Source organism: Cariama cristata, unplaced genomic scaffold, assembly GCF_000690535.1.
Source record: "Cariama cristata isolate BGI_N322 unplaced genomic scaffold, ASM69053v1 scaffold16188, whole genome shotgun sequence".
Taxonomy (NCBI): Eukaryota; Metazoa; Chordata; class Aves; order Cariamiformes; family Cariamidae; genus Cariama; species Cariama cristata.
The window spans coordinates 982-20,457 of NW_009630782.1; the positions used below are offsets into that span (position 1 = coordinate 982).

Consider the following 19,476-nt stretch of genomic DNA (forward strand, 5'->3'; position numbering starts at 1 on the left):
GAGTTTGTGAGGTATGGGATGGAGTGGATGTAGAGGTGGGATGAGTGACAGTGATTTTCTGGCAGGGAGGGTTAAATGTTAAGTCTGCCAGTGAGGTGGTATTGCAGCCCTCTGCGGGATGCAGATCACTAGGAAACTGAGGAAACCGTCTTGAGGTAAAAGCAATGTATTTGGGAACCATCTCCTTTCCTCATGTAGGCCTCTCAAATTCAGATGTTGTTTGCTCATTTTTTTAACGATACAGGAGAATCTTTCTGGTTTGAGAGAAATGTTTTCCTAGTGCAGTGTGCTCAAATGATGTTGGTGCAAGTTGTGATGGTTAGGTTCACTGTCCCTCTTCTGTGGCTTTAGCTTAATGACAGGAAGCTGCTACCGTATCCTGGAGAATCCAAGTATCGGTCTTCAGAAGTACAGGGCCACACGGGAGGCTGTGACACATCTGCTTGCTGCAGCTCTGATTCACTATGATCACATGTTCAGTGAGTTCCTGCCCTTCTGCCTTCTTCCTGAAGCCATTCCCAGTTTCTTTCCCTGACCTCTTTCTTCCTTCTCATGTGCAAAAGGTGCCACTCTGAAGATCACACAGATGCTGCAGCACTTTGAACATGTAGCCCCAGTGTTTGCACAGGCCGTGAGCCTCTGGGCTACAGAGTATGGTTTGAAAAGCCTGGTGGGGGAATTGCTAAGGTGAGAAAAATACCCTGAGGCTTGTCCTTCTATCCCTAGCAACTTGAGGCACCCTATTCCTTGTTTCATCTTTCTGTGCAGGGAAATCGGACAGAAATGTCCACAGGATCTGGGTCGTGATGCTTCTGGAATCAAGGGTTATGCTACCTTTATAACTGAACTGGTTGAACAGATTCCAGCTCTGGTGCTATCCAACATGAGCGTCCTCCTGCGTCACTTGGATGGGGAGGTACATTTCTGCAGTATTACTTGTCTGGAGAAGTCAAGTGGTGGAGGTGCTGCTATCCAGTTTTTCTGTCTGAAAATAGAACCTTTTTCACAGAGATCAAGTAGCCAAAACTTGCCCTTTAGAATAGGTTCTTCCCATACCTAAAAGTTGCGAAGGAAACAGAAACCATGACATCTACTGTCCGGTTGTCACTCAAATATCAGAGAATGGGAGACTGCTTACTGATCTGAGATCCCAGCTGTTATCCTTTGTTCTTCAGTACTTAACGAGTTCGTCATTATGTTATCTTCTCTTAAACTGCCCTTAAAAACCAGAAGTGTTTCTTATATCAGTTCTGGGGTTCTGTGGACCCAGCTGTATAGCAGGGTTGGATTATTCTGTCTTGCAGGCACACCCATGTTCACCCAAGGTTAATACAAAGTCCATAATGGAGAAATTCATTTAATGCTGGAGCCTGGGACTTAGAAGGCCCAAACCCTGGGCCATCCTTCCCCTTGGCATAACCAGTCATGTCTTTCTGTCTGTTCCTGGTTCAACAACTCTTCTTTTTGCAGAGTTATATGATGCGAAATGCCATTCTGGCCGCTATGGCAGAAGTGCTGGTGCAGGTGCTGAATGGTGACCAGCTGGAGGAAGCTGCCCGTGGTACTCGGGACGAGTTCCTGAGTATGCTGCAGGCCCATGTCTGTGACATCAATGGCTTTGTGCGTAGCCGTGTGCTGCAGCTTTTCACTCGAATCGTTGGGTGCAAGGTAAGTCTGTGCTAGGGAAACAGTGTTGCCTCAGTCATCCCATCCCCTGTTGTGTTTTCTAAGGGAATTTCTGTCACCCTGCTCTTTGCAGAGACTGAAGTTTATTAGAGAAAGGTATTGTCCTTGTGTACTGTGGTGTCTGCAGTTCCTTTTTCCCGAGAGACCAAAGATCCTAGGGGCGAGGGAACTGGGGAACAGAAATGAAGTGCTGCTCTTCATTACCGGGACAGACTAGAAGGAAGAGCACAGTACACGAGCTCTTTTTGGACATTAGTATGGAAAACATCACCCTCACTAGATATACTAAGACTTGACTCAACAGGACCCTAATCTAAGTCCTTGCATTCACCAGAGGTTGGACCAGAAGATATCCAGAGGTCCTTTCACACCTAGACTTTTCTATAAATCTATAATCTGTGCCATTTAGTACATTAATATGTCTGCATTAAAATAACTCTGAGTCTCTCAGCCTTCTTGATGACTTTGTCTATGCTCTCATTGTGTGCTAGGCCCTGCCTTTGACTCATTTTCAGACGGTGGTATCGCTGGCTGTTGGGCGTCTCAAAGACAAATCTGTGGTAGTAGTTAAAAATGCGATCCAGCTCCTGGCTGCGTTTTTGTCCAACAATCCCTTCTCCTGCAAGGTAATTCGGACTAGTATGATGGATATGCTAGATGTCTGTTTGCAGGCTGAATATCTGCAGTGTGCTATAGCCAGGGCAGCAGCCTTTCTGTGTCTTGTGGGAGGGACAACATAGCCTTTGACTCAGCAGGTGGGAGCTTTCTGGTTTTCCCAGGTTCGGATCTTGCTTTCTCTGGCTCTTCCCTCACTTGGTGTAATTGACAAGTATGCTGAAGGCCAGGAGGAATGTGTTTGATTGTGGAAAAACCTGCAGCAGTTTGATTGGAATCCACTGTGGGGTTTCTTTCCTTAGGATCAGAATTAGTCTTTTACAACATTGCACAGAGCTGCAGCGCTTTGTGTTTAGCTGCACCTTCTCCTGAGTTTCTGAGCCTTAAACTGGCAATTTACAGTGGTTTCCATTCTAGGATGATGGCCAGATTTTCCAAAAACAGGGTTATCTGAGGGGATTGACAACTTAAAGCAGGGAGTGGAAGAGAAAGGAGAATTCTAGCATTTCAGGAAAAGGAGAAGTAGTAATGTATTTACTCTTCTTTTCCCGGCATCTGCAGCTAAGCTGTACCGACTTGGCTGAACCACTGAAGAAAGAGGTGCAGAAGCTGCAAGAAATGAGGGACCGTGGCAGATCCACACCAGGTAATTTCCTTTCTTCCTCTTTCCCCTTCCCAGGGCATACCAAGGTTTATTCTTCCTCATCTTAAATTTGCTTCCAGGTTGTGGTAACTTTTGTGTCAGATCTTACTCGTGTGAGATGGTAAGGCCAGATAACTAGATAACTGGGATTAAACTCACAACAGTTTTTCATACAGTGGTGTTATAAAAGGACCATATCAATGTCCGTATCTAGATCAACAGTCCATTTAGCTAAATATCCTGTTTTCAGGGTAAGAACTGAAAATACCTATGAACACCCTCCCAGGTTTCCATTTTCAACCATTCAAGGACTGCTTGAGCCATAATTTTTGTCAGATACTAATTTAAACTTGATTTGCCTCGGACCTGGTGCTGCCTACAAAAAAGTATCAAATGATGAGTCTCTCTTGCCTGTCCTTTTTTTTTTTTTTTTTTTTTTTACCCTTGGTGGTTTCTATTTTTTATGCCAGACTGTTCTTGTCTTCTTACCGCAATCCAAGTGGGATCAGCAATGAGAATAGTGCCTGCCTGTGGGGAAAAAAAATAAGTAGAATGACTAAGTTCCAGATGAGTTTCTCTCACCATTTAGGGTGTCATTTGAGTCTTTGTATTCTTCATTCCCTCTATTGTTTGCGTGTGTATTTTTTTTTATAGTTCCAGTTATCACCCCAGAGGAAGAGTGGGAAGCGATGCTGCCAGAAGTTAGGGCTGCCACACAGCAGCTCTTTCAACCACTGCAGGAAGAGGAAGAGGAGGTGCTGGAAGTTGGGGAAACAGCAGAGAGTACATCAGAGCAAATCACTGGGCTGCTGAGGAAGCTGAATTACAAGTAAGAAGACTCTATAGTTTGAGAGAGTGTTTATCCCAAGGGATGTGTCGGTCTCTTGTTCTCTGTTCAAGAAAGGTTTGAGCTGTGGGGTAGAGGGATCATTTCCAGTAACAATACTCTGTAGGAAGACGTTGACATGGGTACTCGGCACAAGATGCTGGCAGGAGCTGATTTCCCAGGTGTTCAGGGCAAAGTTGGAAGGTTTCCCTTGTGTTCTGCCCTAATGGGTTTTGGGCAATGTCATTGTCCAGGAGTGCAGCCCGTCTTACGCAGAAGGCCCTGTGTTGCTTCCAGGGGAAGGAGCCCTTCAGTGGCCCCACAGAGGAAAACGAAGAGGCAACAATCCTGGGTGTTCTGAAGAGACTTTACACAGGTAACTATTTCAGATCACTCTGTCTCTTCCCTAAGTCCAAGCTGATGCCAGAGCTAGACCAAAACCCTCTGGAATGCCCTGTCCCTCCTTCTGACCTGTGGGGCTCAGTCTGTGTGTACTTGGCAGCTCATAGACCTGCACCATCTCTGGATCATTTGCTTGTCTAGTGGCCTGGCATTTTGGCTGGATCACATTAGTCCTGCTGTTTCATTTCTGGTCAGAACAGTTCCATGTTCCCAGTAGAAGTGCATTTTTCATGCTTTAACTCAGGTAATGTCTGCTGAGGGGGGTGAAGCCAGTGTTATCTACTCACACCCTCCTGTCCTGTCCGCATTTGTCAAGTGTTCTGCTTCCTGAAAAGGTGGTGGCACAAGCCTCTGGGTGTATTTTTAAGACTTCATGTGCTTTATCTTTTGGTGTTTGTTTCAGAATAAGGTTTCCTAGCCAATCCCCTTGAGCTCATTTCTATCAAAAGTCTACCATCTAAAAATCTTAACTTTGTCAACTCTCCACACTTGCACAAACTTTGCTGTGGAGTAGTAGTGTTTGCCTTCTCCCTCCTCTGCACTGATTCCCTTTTAGGGCCTCACCCATCTTTGGGGAGCTGTCAAGTTCAGATTAACCACTTCAGCATTTTAATGGCATTTGCCCCAACTGGACCATGCCTTTCTCCACCCCTGTATTAAGCTGGCATTTCTGTGGTGCATCACATTGTAGTACTGGAACTTGCTTTACAGCATGCTGAGATTTTTGTTTTTGTAGCTAAGCTTGATGGCAAAATTTGGATTTTTTTGTCTCCTGGCTCTTGGAAGGTGTCACTATGGGGTGGAGAGAGAAGGGTTAAAATGCCCTGAACCATGCACATTTCTCTTGTACCTTCAGTACTGCTCACAAACAAGTGTTCATGCTATGCAGGTTCATGCCCAGGTGAGAACAACAAGGATCCTCCATGTGACAACAGTAGTCTTAAGACTGAAGAAGTTGTACCGGAAGAGCAGCCTCAAACAGAGCTGGTCAAACAGGAGATGTTGGTGCAATACCTGCAAGATGCTTACAACTTCTCAGTGAAAATCACAGAAGCCCTGAGCCTGATCAGCAGGATGATGTACGAAAACTGTGTGTCAGGTGTGTGAAATAGCCATGGGGCCCTTTCTCCCCCATTCAGCATTTCCAGATCTTTCCCCTTGCTGGAGAGGAAATGTGGGAGTGGTGGAACTCCAGGGGAAGGGGAAAAGGTTGGAGGAGCTGCTCTTCACTGAGCAGATGTCACTGCCACTTCCAGAATATCAGAAAAGCAGGCACCAGCTAAATGAGTGTTGTGAAGGAGTTGTGTTAGGGCATGAATGGGCTTTTTAGGAATCCATTTTTTAAATATCAAGGTTGAAAATGGTTTTAAAAGCTAGGTGATTACTTAATTTATGGAAGCTCCCCTGGCTCCTGTGGGAGTGAATGTATGTTCATAATCTCAGCCGAGGTTCTCCCAAAGTAAGCATGGCCAGTAAAGCTGGGGTCTGTTACCTGCTCAGTGCCCTTGATGCAGCTTCCGATGTTTTGTTGGCCACAAGAGGGGAACTGAGCAGCTCGTCTCATCCACTTCACCTTTCCTTAAACTATTCTGTAGCTGAAAATGATCCTGATCAACAGGTTCTATGACCTGATCTCTTCAGTGCTGTAGTGAAAGGTGGTGATGAGTAGGCATTTGAGTTAATTCAGCTATTCATATTTAATATTAGAACTACTGTAACCAGTTAGACTTTTTTTAAGTGCTTATCATGAATCAGCACCCCTGAGGGGGCTGGGGCATAGAGAGCCACAGCTCCCTCCTCTCCCATCTTCCCTGGCACATCCACTTGCCAACCACTTGCATAGTTCTGGGGTGCAGATGGATCTGGGCACTGCAGCACCCTAGCTTCATGCAAATGCTTCAAGGCTTCGTTTTTGTTAAGGACTTGTACCTTACCCGTGGTAAGCGTGTGTGCTTCCGCAGCAAGGTTTGGATGTCATTAGCTGTTTGCACACAAAAATGAAGTCCTGAGTTCAGTGTCTTTACACGTCATTTGAAGTTTAAGGATGAGAGGGTGACCCTCACCTGATACTCAAACACCTGGGTTTTGGTTTATTTTTTTTATGGTTGCGTAGGTTTTACTAACTTTCTACCTCCCTGTTGTCCTGCACTGTAGTGTAAGGAAGGCAAATTGAGTGGACAGTGGAAACATTTTAAGACTTTGTCTCCATGTGGAGACAGTATGCTGCTGGGTGGGGGAGTGGTGGTAAGGGGGATATGTGTGATCAGAGTTAGGTTTTTTAATTGAAGATTTAATTTTATTTTTTCTGTTGCAAATATGTATCTTCTGCTATGACTTGGGGATAGGGGAAGCATACCAGCTTGTCTGATAGGAAATCTTTATTCAGATTTATAACTGGGGCTTCTACTAGTATAAGCTCTCACTTAGCCAGAGGTCAGACGATGAACTGTACATTGTACAGTCCCTCTAATCATTAATTATTATGGCTATCTTGTGAATGTGCTCCAACTTTAATGTTTTTTCTTGTCTTACGAGCAGAAGAATGGGCAGTATGTTTAAGGAGTAGTCAAGCTGGAATCAAATACATTATTCCTTACCCCATTTATACATCAAATAGCTTAGTTCCTCTGGTTACAGCATCGCACTGGGACTTGCATTCAGCTGCTCATCTGCTGTGACCATGAGGTTTGGTTTCTTCCCCCCACGCCCCCCCCCAAGCTACCGTATCCTAGAAGAGAATTTTGTTCTTTTCAAACATGATCTCTGTGCTCTTGTGCCAAATGTGTCGCATTAGATTTACCTGTAATATTGTTAACCTGTGCCTGTTTCCTCCAGACATCTATATCTTTGTACTAGTGACCCCATTCTGACTTGAACCCTCTGCAGACAGTAGCAGTGATCTCAGATGCTTATAGGGCTTGCTGTGAGAGTAGTAGACCTATGAATTTGTTCTAATGGTCTCTGTAATGGGATTAGGAAAGAACCGCATTAACACAACTGTTCTTCTCTCTGCAGTGGTTCAGGAAGCCATTGAGTTCTTTGTGACAGTCTCACAGTTTGGTGTGCCCCAGGCACTGCTTGGAGTCCGCAGGATGCTCCCCCTCATATGGTCAAAAGAGCCTGGTATTAAGGAGGCTGTGCTGAACGCCTACAGGCAGCTATATCTGAGCCCCAGCGGGGATTCGGAGAGGTATGGCTCTTCTTAATCAGAAGGGGTTTTTGGTTCCTCTTTCTTCTTTTGGGGAGCTGTTGGGAATGGGGCATTGACAGGGAGACAAATCAAAGTTGCCATGCCTTGTGCTGAGCTGAAATGTAAGATTATATATCTGAGTATTCCTGTCTTCCTGTGGGACCTACTGCTGAGCTTCTGCTATGTTTGTCATAGTGTTCACGTGTAGGAAAGTCATGCAGCAAAACTTCCATGTGAGACCTTATGGAAGGAGAAGCTGAGAATTATTTTAAATTAAACTGTTACCAGGCACTCATGCTTGATGTTCTCATAAATTTCACTCTCATACGAAGCACTGCACCAAGATACATGTGCCCAAAATGATCTGGGTGTGATAGCAAACAAGGGATGTCAGTTATGAATGTTCATCTCGTCAACAGGGTTCTTGATTGGCAACTTTGAAGTGATGATTTTTTTGGATGGCTATTTGAACCCCTTTGAGAGTCTGCTGTTATGGAGTCATTCCGTGTCTACGAGTCTTGGATACTTCACCCTGTGTGGGCAAAGTTGTTGCCCAATGTCTGTTCCCCCATTTTGGGTTTGTTATGGCTGTAGTTGCTCATCCTGTTGAGTTAATAGGAAGAATAATATACAGTGTGGTCTAAAGTTGGAGCTATCCTTCTGTTACCATAGCTCAGTTTTTTTGCTGGCAAGTCGTGCATGCTGTGACCTTATCTGAGCATAGGCATTCTGCTTCTGATGTACACAACACATTCCTCAGTGTTTACTGTCTTCTTACTGTCAGTCGTGTCCTTGATTTTTTTCAATATACACCGTTTCTTTATCCTTCACACTATAAAAAGTTAGTTGTTGTTGTTATCATTTGGGTGCTTTCACACACATTTCTATTTGTATTTCGTTCAGACCAATCTTAAATCTTTCTGTAACAAATCTCTATGCATGGCAGATGAGAGGATGTTAATGGCGTCTTTGTTGCCGATCTGTATTGAGGATTTGGGGGTGGGAGCTGGGCACCGCTTGCATGCTTGTTTCTTCCACACTAGAGAGGAGCTATGTCTCCTCTCTAGCATGGAACTTACACTTTTTTCTTAGCACTTGCCCACAGGTAAATCCAGTTGGATACACATTCACTAAGATAAGTGTGATCCCTGGCAAGATGCACCGTACCTCACCCTCATTTGTACCATCAGGGCAATAAAAAGTACCCACTGCTGCTTATTTCTTCTTGATAGTATTGTCTGGAGATAACTCCGCTGCAGTTTGAGCTCTGGCCTTGTTTGTTCATAGAGAGATTTTCAGTTTCTTATGCTATAGGGAATAGTACTTTGACTTGTGGTTGAAAGCAAACTGGAAAGTGGCTGGTGAATGCCTCTTGGTGGGTCTTTGAGTACCAGGAGGAGCAGCAGTGCACAAGGCAGTGGACTTTTGAGCCCATGTCATGCCTATCAGCACTTGAGCTGGGTGACTTGGAGAACTCCAGCTTGTGGAGGGGGAAGTTTTCCCATCCCCAGGGATCAGCTCTGTTATCTAACAGATGTCCTCAGCTCTCTGAATAGGAAAGTAATTGTGACAGTTGCTTTCGCTTTTTCTTTTATTATTTTGTTTTATTTTATTTTTTCCCTTCAAAGGGCCAGGGCCCAGGGCCTGGTGCATTCTCTCTCTCTCGTCATGGTGGATGCATCACTAGGAACGATACAGTGCTTAGAAGAAATAGTGAGTACTTGCCTTGCCTGGGTTTGGATTGCATTTGTGATCTTAAATGTCTGTTATATTAAAATGGTAGTCATTGCAGTTAATGTCTGTTGGTTTGAAGTCCATCCTTCTCTGCCTCTCCTTACTTGTTTTATTGCATTTCTTTTCCAGATCTCAGAGTTTGTGCAGAAAGATGAAATAAAGCCTGCGGTGATCCAGCTGCTCTGGGAGCGATTCACAGAAAAATCTCAATGCTCATCACTAGAACGACGTGCTGCTGTGATGCTGCTGGGGATGATGGCACGGTGAGCCCAGGGCCCGGTCTAATCCTATGAGTGGGAGGGTGTACAGGGAGTTGATTTTTATCGAAGAACTGTGGGTGCTGCATCAGCTGACCCTTTGTTCTGCAGCTTCAAAAATAGTAACCACGTCATGGGGTAATGAAGCCTGGAATTAAACATAGTTGCACTGGGTCCCACCAGCATGGTCTCTGAATGAGTATGATGACATTACTTTCTTTGTGTTCTGAATGTCCATCCCTTCTCAGAGCTTACAGTGTCACAGCTCTGCAGCTTTGTGTTTGGATAAGAACAGTGAGAAGCTGCTGAGTAGAGATGTCTGGAGCCTTTAGCATGGAGGGAAATGAATCTGCTTCCCTTTCTGGGGGCAAAAGAGTGTAACTGCAGTATAAGGTTTTAATTTCCTCAGTTTCCCAGCCTGGTAACCCTTTGTCATTTAGCTTACGTACTGATTTTTTCCTGCTCTTCCTGCTTCAGTCCTTCATTGTCAAAAATAGGCCTGTGTAATGATGATCTTAAAGTTCTTGGCTCTAGAGCTGGAGCAATTTCTGGACCTTACAGCCAGTTCTGCAATTTGAGTATTAGATATTCCTTCCCAGGTATTTCTACCATCCCATCCCATGTGCCTGTGGCAGAATTGTAGACATTGTCTCAAAATCAATATCCTTCCCTAAAATCATGGGATTTAAAGAAAATGGTAGGTTTCCGGGGTGTCCATGAGATCCTGTGTTGAGTCCGTGGGTGTGTGCATGTGAAATAAGAACAGCATTGCCTTCTTCACAAATCTGCTGAGAGAGGTGATTTTGCTTTTGTCATATAGATGCCCATTATAAACTTTTTAGATTATCTTTTTAGATACATTAGATTCTGTTCTTGCCTTCTTCGCCCAGTTAATTCCACGTTCCTCAGATCAGGCCTGATCTGAGGAATATACAGTTCTACCTTTCACAGGTAGAAAGAGGGTGGGGTGTGGGCCTGGATTTTGGAGGATTTTTTGTTCTTGTGTTGTTTCGTTTCCCACAGTAGGGGAGGAAGGGGCACATGCCATCAGTTCTGAGCTGCCGGACTCTGTTCTATTTTGCAACATTTTTCTTTGTTCTTACCCTTTTAAGTTTTGCTCCTTTTTGATAAGAAAAAAGGGTCAAGAATCTTCTTTCTTTGTAAAGAGACAGTGTGCCCAGTGTTGTTCACTTTGGAGAAACTCATCTCTTAGTGGAGTATGGATTATACTGGCTTCTATGGAATATTGCTTGCTGCTCCTATAGCTATATCTTGAGTCATTGGATGGATGGGTTTTTTTCCCCCCTCTTACGCAAACCACTGACTTCTGCAAGGCACAAGGAGTGTTTCTCTTGGTTATCCATACGTCTATAAACTTTCAGCAGCAACTCCTGTAATACCTCCCATCCCTTCCATTCCATAGAGGGAAGCCAGAGATCATAGGTAGCAACCTGGACATCTTGGTGACAGTAGGGTTGTCTGAAAAGGTATGTGAAGACTATCGCCTGGCTCAAGAAGTATGCAATGCCATCTCCAAACTTGCCAGTAACCCTAAGGTAAGACTCTTCGTTTGTTTTTGAGGTCATCCAGAAACAGAGTTATCCAGAAACAAAGAAGCAGGGGAAATGATTTGTATTGAGAAGAGAGAGAAGTGATTAAATCTTTACTGATTTTTGAAATTAAGTAGGTTGAGACCATTCAGCAGCACTGTCTGGAAAGCTTAACACACATCAGTAAACACGTAATAAAAGAATTTTCATTAGGCAACAGGCTGAATTCAATTAGTAAAGAGTTCAGTGCACAAGAAAATCTGTTTTCCTTTCAATTCTTTTCCTCAGATTCCCAGTTCTAAACTGATTTGTGTTTCCTCAACCATGAAGCCCTTTCCTCTACTGATGTTTTCTGGTGTTGTGATTCTTTTGCCCTCCCTATTAATTGATATTTGGGAGTTGTCAACTGTACAACTGAATACAAAACATGAAAGATTTTCAAACCTGTCCATGTTTTATTTACAGCAATGTGATGGTCAGTGGCTTCTTTTTTAATGCACTTTGGGGGAAAAAAAAACCAACTCTGTTTTTTGACTCAAGCATTTAGGATGTTTTGGTTCAGGAATTCCAGCATAAAAGCAGCCCTCTTCCGCACAGCACCATCATTCTGTGTTTGCCCCTTCCACTGGGGATATTACTGCAGGATCTTCATGAATTAATGTGTAAAACAACATTCTTAGATGTTCTGAAGATGATTGTAATTCAATTTTACGTTGACTTAACTCACCAGTTAAGTTTGTATGTGAGAAGAGGCTGAACGGTAGAGACTTGAATCACTGTGGTAGTGCTTCCTTCCTGCCCCAATCAGAAATTCAGTACAGGGAGGAGGTTTGCAGTGAATTGAGAAATTTTGTTTCCAGCTACTGAAAACTGGTAAATCCTCAAGCAGTAGCTTGTTTTGGTCAAGTATATCTTCATCAGGCACACACAGATGTGCTGGGATATCTCAGGCATTGTCATACTTGGTTTAGTAGTTCTCTGGGTTATCTTATTCTCAACCTAAAATGTAGTGGGACTTATAATGAATATATGCAACAGCCTAAGTGTGAGGTGCTGTTGGATCCAGAACTGTCCTCTGTTATTTCTACTGATGATATTTTGCTTTTAAATAAAACCTCATGGTTCTGGAGTACCCCTAGGCAAGGGGCGTCTAGTTGACTTACTGTTGATAACTCTGAAGATGCTCTAAAGGTTTCCCTCTTCACTCATTGTGGAGAATGAGTAAATAATATCAGATTTCAAGAGTCATTTTGAGATTTCAAGAGTTATTTTGATTTAAGGTGAAATGGAACTATCTGGGTTGGCCTGGGATCATCATCTGACCAAGCTTTAAATCAGTGCTGCCACCATGCCTTCACAATTGACAGTAATGTCCCAGCTGTGTGTTTAATTGCAAAGCAGTACTGGATGTCCCTGCCATGGACCTAGCATGGGTTTGATTAGCATTGTGCACACAGCAAGGTTAAGTACTGGGAAGGGCATGGAGGGATCTCTTATGTGGTAAGAGTAACTCATCTGTTCTGTCTGCAGCCAGCACTGGGGAAGAACAGTACACCTTTTCGACTGCCACAGAACCATGTGCTTTTTGGTTGCCTGAGTGAGGCTGTGAGTAAAGGTGAGCTCAAGGCAGCTGTAGGTCTAGAGGAGATGTAGTTGAGCTGTGAGACAGCCTGTGTTGTCACTGGTATGTGTGGTACATTGCTCCCTCTTTTCATCAGGCTTTGCCCAGGCAAGTGGTCACTGGATACCTTTCATGGAGGCAGCGGTAATGCTCATCTACCAGCTAGCAGAAGGGGCAGAAGAGATATGTGCTCACATCCTGCAGGTGTGCAGTCAGCAAACTCTGGAGAAGCTGCAGGAGGCTGATGGGCAGGAAGCTGGTGAGGAAAAAAGCTGGTGAAGGAAATCTGTACCCATGGTTTCTAGTGCTGCAGTTGGGTGGCCTTGAGTAAGTGCAGGAGGAGAACAGAGCTGAAGAGCTAGTAGAGGTGTTCGTGTAGAAAAGTGTGAGTGCTGTGAAGGAGTCTGTGGAGCGTGGAGATGAGTTAGACAGTGAGACTTGACAGTAACTAATAGGGGAAGAGGTCTAGATCAACACTGAACTGTAGTAATTTTTCTCCACTAGATCCAGGCGTTTGTCCCAGCAGAGTCTCTGATGGTGCTAGTAGTCTCCCCACGTTCCTACTGATGCACCTGGTGTCCCTTGTGGGACAGGTGGCACTGCAGCAGGTAGCGTATTTGGAAGTGTCAGTGAGTGCAGAGCTACGCAGACGCCGCATCCTCAGAGAGGAGGAGAAGACCAAGAAGCACCCAGACAGCAGCACGAAGAAGCAGAGACCCCGGGTGAGAACTGAGGGTTTTTTCCTATGGGCAGCTCTTCTAGTGTCCCAGCTACTGCTACAGCAAACTTCTGGAGAAGGCACTCGTAAGGATGCATGAGGTCCAGGGTAATGCATGCTTTGGGAACAGAAACGGACATCTGTTGATCAGGACTGACAGGGAGAGCTGAGGTCTTTGAATGACCCTGTTCAATAAAACTCTCACACTGGTCTTGGGTTTTCAAGTGGCAGAGGGGAGGGAATGAAGGGTGATGTCCTGGCCATGCTTATTTTCCTGCTTCAGGAAAACATTTCCTTTCCATTCATCACCTCCTTTCTTACCAGTGCAATCTTTTGTAATTGCTGCTAGTGGTGAAGAACACCCATTTGTGCCTTGAGTTTTGGAAAAGGTCTTCTGGAACCTTGCTCCATAGGGTTTGAGGGTCCTGTCCTCTCTCAGATGGTAATGATGAAAGTTTAATAGTAGCCACCTTAATGGGATCTGTATGATAGAAAAGCCCTGTTTGGGTTAGGTCTACCTTGGAACATTTTCCAAAGTGTAGTGAGGCTGACTTTCTTGGGTAAGCATAGAGAAAAATGTTGTGTGTCCGTAGGTATCCAGTCTCTATTAAATGCCCATACTGCTGTGTCCAGAGAAATTTGTAGTTCATTTCCTCATCCACCCTGCTTATCAGTGTCGCTACCATTTCCCACAGAAGAGGAAGTTACCATGAGATTTTCCAAGAAGCAGCAGTTGGATGCAGATTTGGTCCCCATGCAACACCCATGTCTCTTTTCTTCCCTTGTATTGCTTTTGCCTTACTATAAGGTTTCCCATAGTCTTGCTCACAGGACCAGCAATTCAAAGGCTGCTTTGAACTTCTTGCTTTTAGGATTTGCACGTCCCTTAAATTGTGCCGGACTCAGGCATTGATACCAGATGCATCCTATGTCTGTCTCTGCTTAGTAGCTTCAGTAGCTTAGGCTTTCTTTTCATTGGTGTTCTGTGACATGTCCTGGCAAATCCTGGACTGCCCTTCACAGCTTCATTCAGTTCTCAGGGAAAAGTGGGTTATAAAACTCTCCATCAGTCTGCTGTTCTCAACTCTAGTCGTGCTGCTGGTAACATGCATGCATCTCTCACTCGAGAGAAGAATACTTTGTGAAGGAAAGGGTTGTTGTTGCCCGTCATCTTTTTTACAGTCTTCCCTTCTGCACAGAGCACAGGAAATGAGACCACTATGGAGGAGGAGCTGGGCCTCGTGGGAGCCTCAGCTGATGACACTGAGGCTGAGCTCATCCGCAGTATTTGTGAGACAGAACTTCTAGATGGTAAGTGTGGCTGCCACCGAGGAGAACTGGCTCCATCTGCCAGTGTGAAAGAATAGGTATGATGGGTAACAGATCCAGAGGGAGGAAGGCTGTTTCCTTCAGAGGGAAACACTGCCATTTTTTGTCCAGTGTCAGTTTCTATGTAGGCTGTCCGTTTCTCTGCTCTGCCTATCTGGAGGTGGTTTTTCAATTGTGAAAGTGAGTCAACCGGTTTCTATAGTTTTCAGGAGTTCTGGGCTAAATTGAGTAATTGTTCTTAGAGGGATGCACAAACAGCACTCTCATGTTTGCTGTCTTATCCCCACTTTCTAGGGAAGCACCTGTTCTCTGCCTTTGTTCCACTAGTGCTCAAGATCTGCAACAACCCTGGGCTCTACAGTGATTCGGCACTCTCGGCTGCTGCTGCCCTAACTCTTGGCAAAGTCTGCATGATTAGGTAATGCCTAGCTGTGCTGATCTTCTCTTCCTAGCCTTCCTAGTACCAGAGCACAAGCAAACTTGCAACTCCTTTCCTGTGGAGAGAACGAATGCGAAACAGCATTCATAGATTTTTGTTCTGCGTGTGTGTTTGTGTGTGTCTCTGCTCTCTGAGCAGTGGGATTTTGGTATCTATGCTGCCTTTTCTGTACCCTGTCTCATCAGCTCTGAGTTCTGTGACTCCCACTTGCGCCTGCTGTTCACTATGATGGAGAAGTCCCCTCTGCCTGGTGTGAGATCCAACCTCATTATTGCAGCAGGAGATCTGGCCATCCGTTTCCCCAACCTGGTGGAGCCTTGGACATCTCACCTCTATGCCAGGTAATGCTACAGTCATTGCTGGGAGAGGACAGGGGATGAGAGCTCTGTGGAAGGGTGACACTGGGCCTCCGGAAGGTGAGAATGACCCGAGAAACCAAATTTGAAGGTGTCGGTGCAGGGAGACAACAGACCTGGGCTGTGGAGTAGGCTGTCAGTAACTTGGAGATACTCACTCAGCTGCTTTCTGTGGTAACTATATGCTTCTGTCAGGTTGCGGGACCCCTGCCCAAGTGTGAGGCAGACGGCTGGACTGGTGATGACTCACCTCATCCTCAAAGACATGGTAAAGGTGAAGGGCCAAGTGAGCGAAATGGCAGCTCTGCTTATAGACCCAGAGGAAGCAATCATGGGAGTGGCTCAGAACTTTTTCAGTGAACTCTCCAACAAGGCAAGTGAATGCTCAGGGACCTTAGTTCACAAGAGTGGGGAAGGGCTGGTGGAGCCTGGGTCAGTAATACAAGAGCTGAGTCCTGGAGAAAGTGTGGTGGTGGTGTAGAGCCACTGTCTGTCCCTCTCTGTTGCCTGAATGTGGGCAGATAATGGAAATTTTGCAACGTGAGTTTTGTTTCAACCCTGATGTTGCTGAATTTGACCTTATCTGTTCACATTGAAAAGCAGGCTCCAAACCAGTGCCTTGTCCCTTTTGCTTTCTTGTGTATGCCTAGCTCAGGGTTGGGAACTGTTTTCTGCAGCTTACCTTTAGGCCTTACAACAGAGTTCCCTGACCTTATGGGTCAGGCAGTTCACCATCTCTGAATCCTTTCAAGGTTGTTCTTGGCTGTATGACATTGAGATACTTAAATTGAAGCAGTTACAGCCCAAGCAGGTAAGAACAGTAGCAGCATTACCCCCTGTACACTGTTCATTCAACATGCTGCAGGCCCTTCAGAGTTTGAGATTTACTGCCTGAGAAGCTGCAATGATACTGGGACTTTACTGTCTTAGCTTGCTCTGTTAAAAGCAGAGCTGGCCACCTGACTGCACTGACTTCCTATCTCTGCAATGTCTACAAAACCATGTAAAAGCAGTGGGAAAGGGAATCTGGATTGGGCCCGTTCAAGCAAGATGGGAGGCAGTTCCTTGAGCTGAACTGCTGTGTAAGTTTCCTTTATCAGGAAGCTTTTTTTGTTGGGTTGTGGCAAGGTTGGAAAGCAAAGAAACTGCATCCAAGTTTGCCAAAGAGCAGAGCTGTTGCAAACCAAGGATTGCAGTTGTTAGCTTGTTGGTTGGCTGTTCTTCTCCCCCTTAGCCTCAGCCAAGTAGTCCTGGGTAGGTTTGGCTGGCTGCATACAGCTCGTTTCAAAAAGCTGATGTTTTCAGTCAGTAGGTTGGGGGTGGCGAGAAAGGAGATAACTGGGCAGCTTATTCGGCTTGACTCAAGCTGTCCTTCATAATTCTTTACCTCATGTAGAACTTTGTATTCTGCACAGGGTAATGCCATCTATAACCTGCTTCCAGACATAATCAGTCATCTCTCAGATCCTAACTGTGGCATAGAGGAGGAATCATTCCACACTATTATGAGGTATTCTGGGGTTAAGTAAATCTTTTTTGACCAGGACTGTGTGTATGCAAAGGGGGTGCCAGATGCAGGGGAGAGAAACTACAGTGACATATACAAAATGCTTTTTCAGTTGTTCTCCTTGGTCTGAGTTTTTCAGTCTGTATCTGAAAGGGAGTCATGCTGAGGGGAATTGATCATAAAGCCCACATAGTTGGGAGTGAGAAGAGACTCCACAAAGAGTTTCCACTAACTCATTCAAAATGACTTTCCCTCTAGAAAAGGAAAACAGTTGGTTTTATGCATGGGAATGTGGATATGCGACATCAGGAGAACACAACAGATTTTGAAGACTCTGCTACCTTTGTCATTTTAGTAAAGCTGCAGTTAAAGAAACAGATTTGGGTTTGGGTGTGGTTTTTTTTGTTTTGTGGGGTTTGGGGGTGTTTTGTTTGTTTGTTTTACAAGAAAGCTTTATTCCATAGTATAGAGACACATTGGAATACTTCAATCTGAGGGTCTTAGTTGCTCATAGACAGCACAAAGAATGTTTTTGGTGGTAAATTACAGAAATTTTCCTCTCTTATCTGAAACTTAACCACATGAGGGTTTTTCTGAGTTGCCTGAATTCCTGTGGATTACAGAGGGGAGTGTTGGACAAAACAAAAGTATTGCTGTTGTTGAAGAGAAGAACAATAAAATCTCTAGTGATTTTTCAACTACTCTTTCTGTCTATGAGAATCCAGTGTATTTAGGAAGAGGGATGGAATGTTGGGCAGGTAGGAATTGCAAGGCACACAAAAGGTCTATTAGTGAGGCTGAAATTGAGACTGAAAATAATTTATGGCTGCAAAAGTAGATGGATGTTTTGCTTCAACTTTCAGTAAGGAAGGTAGTGTGAAATAATGGGAAATGCAGCATGTGGCTACTGACAGCACATATAGAAGGAGAAGTTAATGTCTGAAGTGGAAGCAAACCATTACAGAGAAACAAGAAGGCAGTATGTATAAAAAGAATGAGACAAAAAATTGTATTGAAAATTCCAAAATTTAATAGATGTCAAACTGGCAATGTTACCACAGACCTAGAGAATAAGTGTAGCACTTGCATTAAAGTGTGATTAGTGTGGTTAGATGGACTGCTCTGACTTCCAACAACATACAGGGAGCGAACTGGAAGTGCTTGGCAAATAAGAGAAAAGGCAGTACTGATTTAACAAAGTAGACAGGTATCAAATTAGTGTAAAGCTAATTAATTTTAAAGAAGACTTGATCATCAGTTAGCACACCACATCACATCCTTTAGATGTGGAAAAAAAGGGAATAGTACTTGAAACTGAACTATTTTCCCTATGTAGCACTATACGAAATGCTTACATTGTGGAGAGGATCTGGTTTAACTTGGAAACTGTGGTGGAGAAAAGCACAGGCTAGGACGGAAGCAGTGGCTTATGGTCCAGGCGTACTTGCCAACCTGGAGAATAGGGAGATGTAAAAAAAGATAGGCGTAGTGTGGGAAGCATCACTCTTAAAGGACTAACTTGTAGAGAATGAGAGGGTTACAGTAACAACCAAGATGAAAACTAGCAGAACAAAGCATAAGGTTGAATGTTTAGAAATTGTTTAATCTCTTCTGTTAAGCTATGGCTAAAGTTGGAGATGCATTCCACTTGCTATTTTAGCAGTCAAGTTATTTCTGGTTTATGTATAGGGAGGCATTGGTAGTGCTGGTGAGACCTTGCCTGGAATGCTGCCGCAGTTCTGGTCACTGAAGTTACAGAAAGATGAACTGATGCTGGAACAAATGCAAAGGGAGGACTCTTGAGGATAACGGTCTCTGTTCCATATCTTAGAAAAGAAGCTTGGTGTGGTGGTTGTAGACATAACAAAGACTGAACAAGCATGTGCTTAGAGCAGTTATATCAAGGCCGGTGGCCACCTGACTGAGCTTAAGTTAGCAGAAATGTTGGTACAAGAAAAAGGGAGGCCAGCAGGACCTTCTTAATAAATAGAAGTTATTCAGTGATTTCTATGAGGACATCATGAAAAATGCAGAAGTACTTAACTGTGTTAAAGTCCATGTGTCTCTATTCCTCAAGAAGCTAAGAAGAAAATGGCATCAGGTTGGCATTTAAGTTCTGTTAGGCTTTGTTATTACTTTAGTGCAAAATAACACTCACTTTTGTATTGATCCAAAATACAGCAACACACCTTCAGCAAATTAATAATGAAAAAGTCACAAGAATGGTTTTGAAGGGAAAAAAAATACTGCATGCCACCCCAGTTACCTCGAGGTCTGCTTGTCACACGTACTAGTCTGCCAGCACAACTTGTGAAGTGAGGAGATTGTCTGGAGGTGTTGCATGCTTTTAAAACTGGATGGAAGGAGCGGATTATAAGTCCACTGCAGCATTTTCAGCATCCCTCCTACTTCAGACCCCGCATAGACATTAGCACTTCTCACTCCAGACCTACAGGGGCCTTTGCTTTAGCTGGATTTCTTAGTTTTATCCTAGGCAGGTGCTATTACACAAACATGCAGTTTTAATTATATATTATGTCATGGCAGCTGTCCCCCAACAGGGACTAAGATTACTATTTGAAAAATACATATATATATATATA

The 19,476-nt window shown here is 44.2% G+C and overlaps 1 protein-coding gene across 1 annotated transcript in view; it reads left to right on the forward strand.

The window, feature by feature from the left end:
* The window catches only part of NCAPD2 (non-SMC condensin I complex, subunit D2), a gene marked incomplete at both ends in the record, with an annotated part of 17,441 nt that extends 565 nt beyond the window's left edge, over window positions 1–16,876 (forward strand). Inside the window, 22 exons of the mRNA XM_009705706.1 lie at window positions 1–11; window positions 352–479; window positions 564–687; window positions 769–916; window positions 1,471–1,668; window positions 2,178–2,312; window positions 2,863–2,947; window positions 3,605–3,773; window positions 4,025–4,146; window positions 5,062–5,271; window positions 7,188–7,362; window positions 8,991–9,075; window positions 9,226–9,359; window positions 10,777–10,909; window positions 12,434–12,518; window positions 12,622–12,783; window positions 13,029–13,246; window positions 14,442–14,553; window positions 14,866–14,989; window positions 15,196–15,351; window positions 15,562–15,739; window positions 16,782–16,876. The exon at window positions 1–11 is cut by the window's left edge and continues 117 nt beyond it. Of these exons, the coding sequence (XP_009704008.1) occupies window positions 1–11; window positions 352–479; window positions 564–687; window positions 769–916; window positions 1,471–1,668; window positions 2,178–2,312; window positions 2,863–2,947; window positions 3,605–3,773; window positions 4,025–4,146; window positions 5,062–5,271; window positions 7,188–7,362; window positions 8,991–9,075; window positions 9,226–9,359; window positions 10,777–10,909; window positions 12,434–12,518; window positions 12,622–12,783; window positions 13,029–13,246; window positions 14,442–14,553; window positions 14,866–14,989; window positions 15,196–15,351; window positions 15,562–15,739; window positions 16,782–16,876 (2,987 nt within the window). The remainder of the gene's footprint in view (window positions 12–351; window positions 480–563; window positions 688–768; window positions 917–1,470; window positions 1,669–2,177; window positions 2,313–2,862; window positions 2,948–3,604; window positions 3,774–4,024; window positions 4,147–5,061; window positions 5,272–7,187; window positions 7,363–8,990; window positions 9,076–9,225; window positions 9,360–10,776; window positions 10,910–12,433; window positions 12,519–12,621; window positions 12,784–13,028; window positions 13,247–14,441; window positions 14,554–14,865; window positions 14,990–15,195; window positions 15,352–15,561; window positions 15,740–16,781) is intronic.
* Window positions 16,877–19,476: the final 2,600 nt, after the last annotated feature.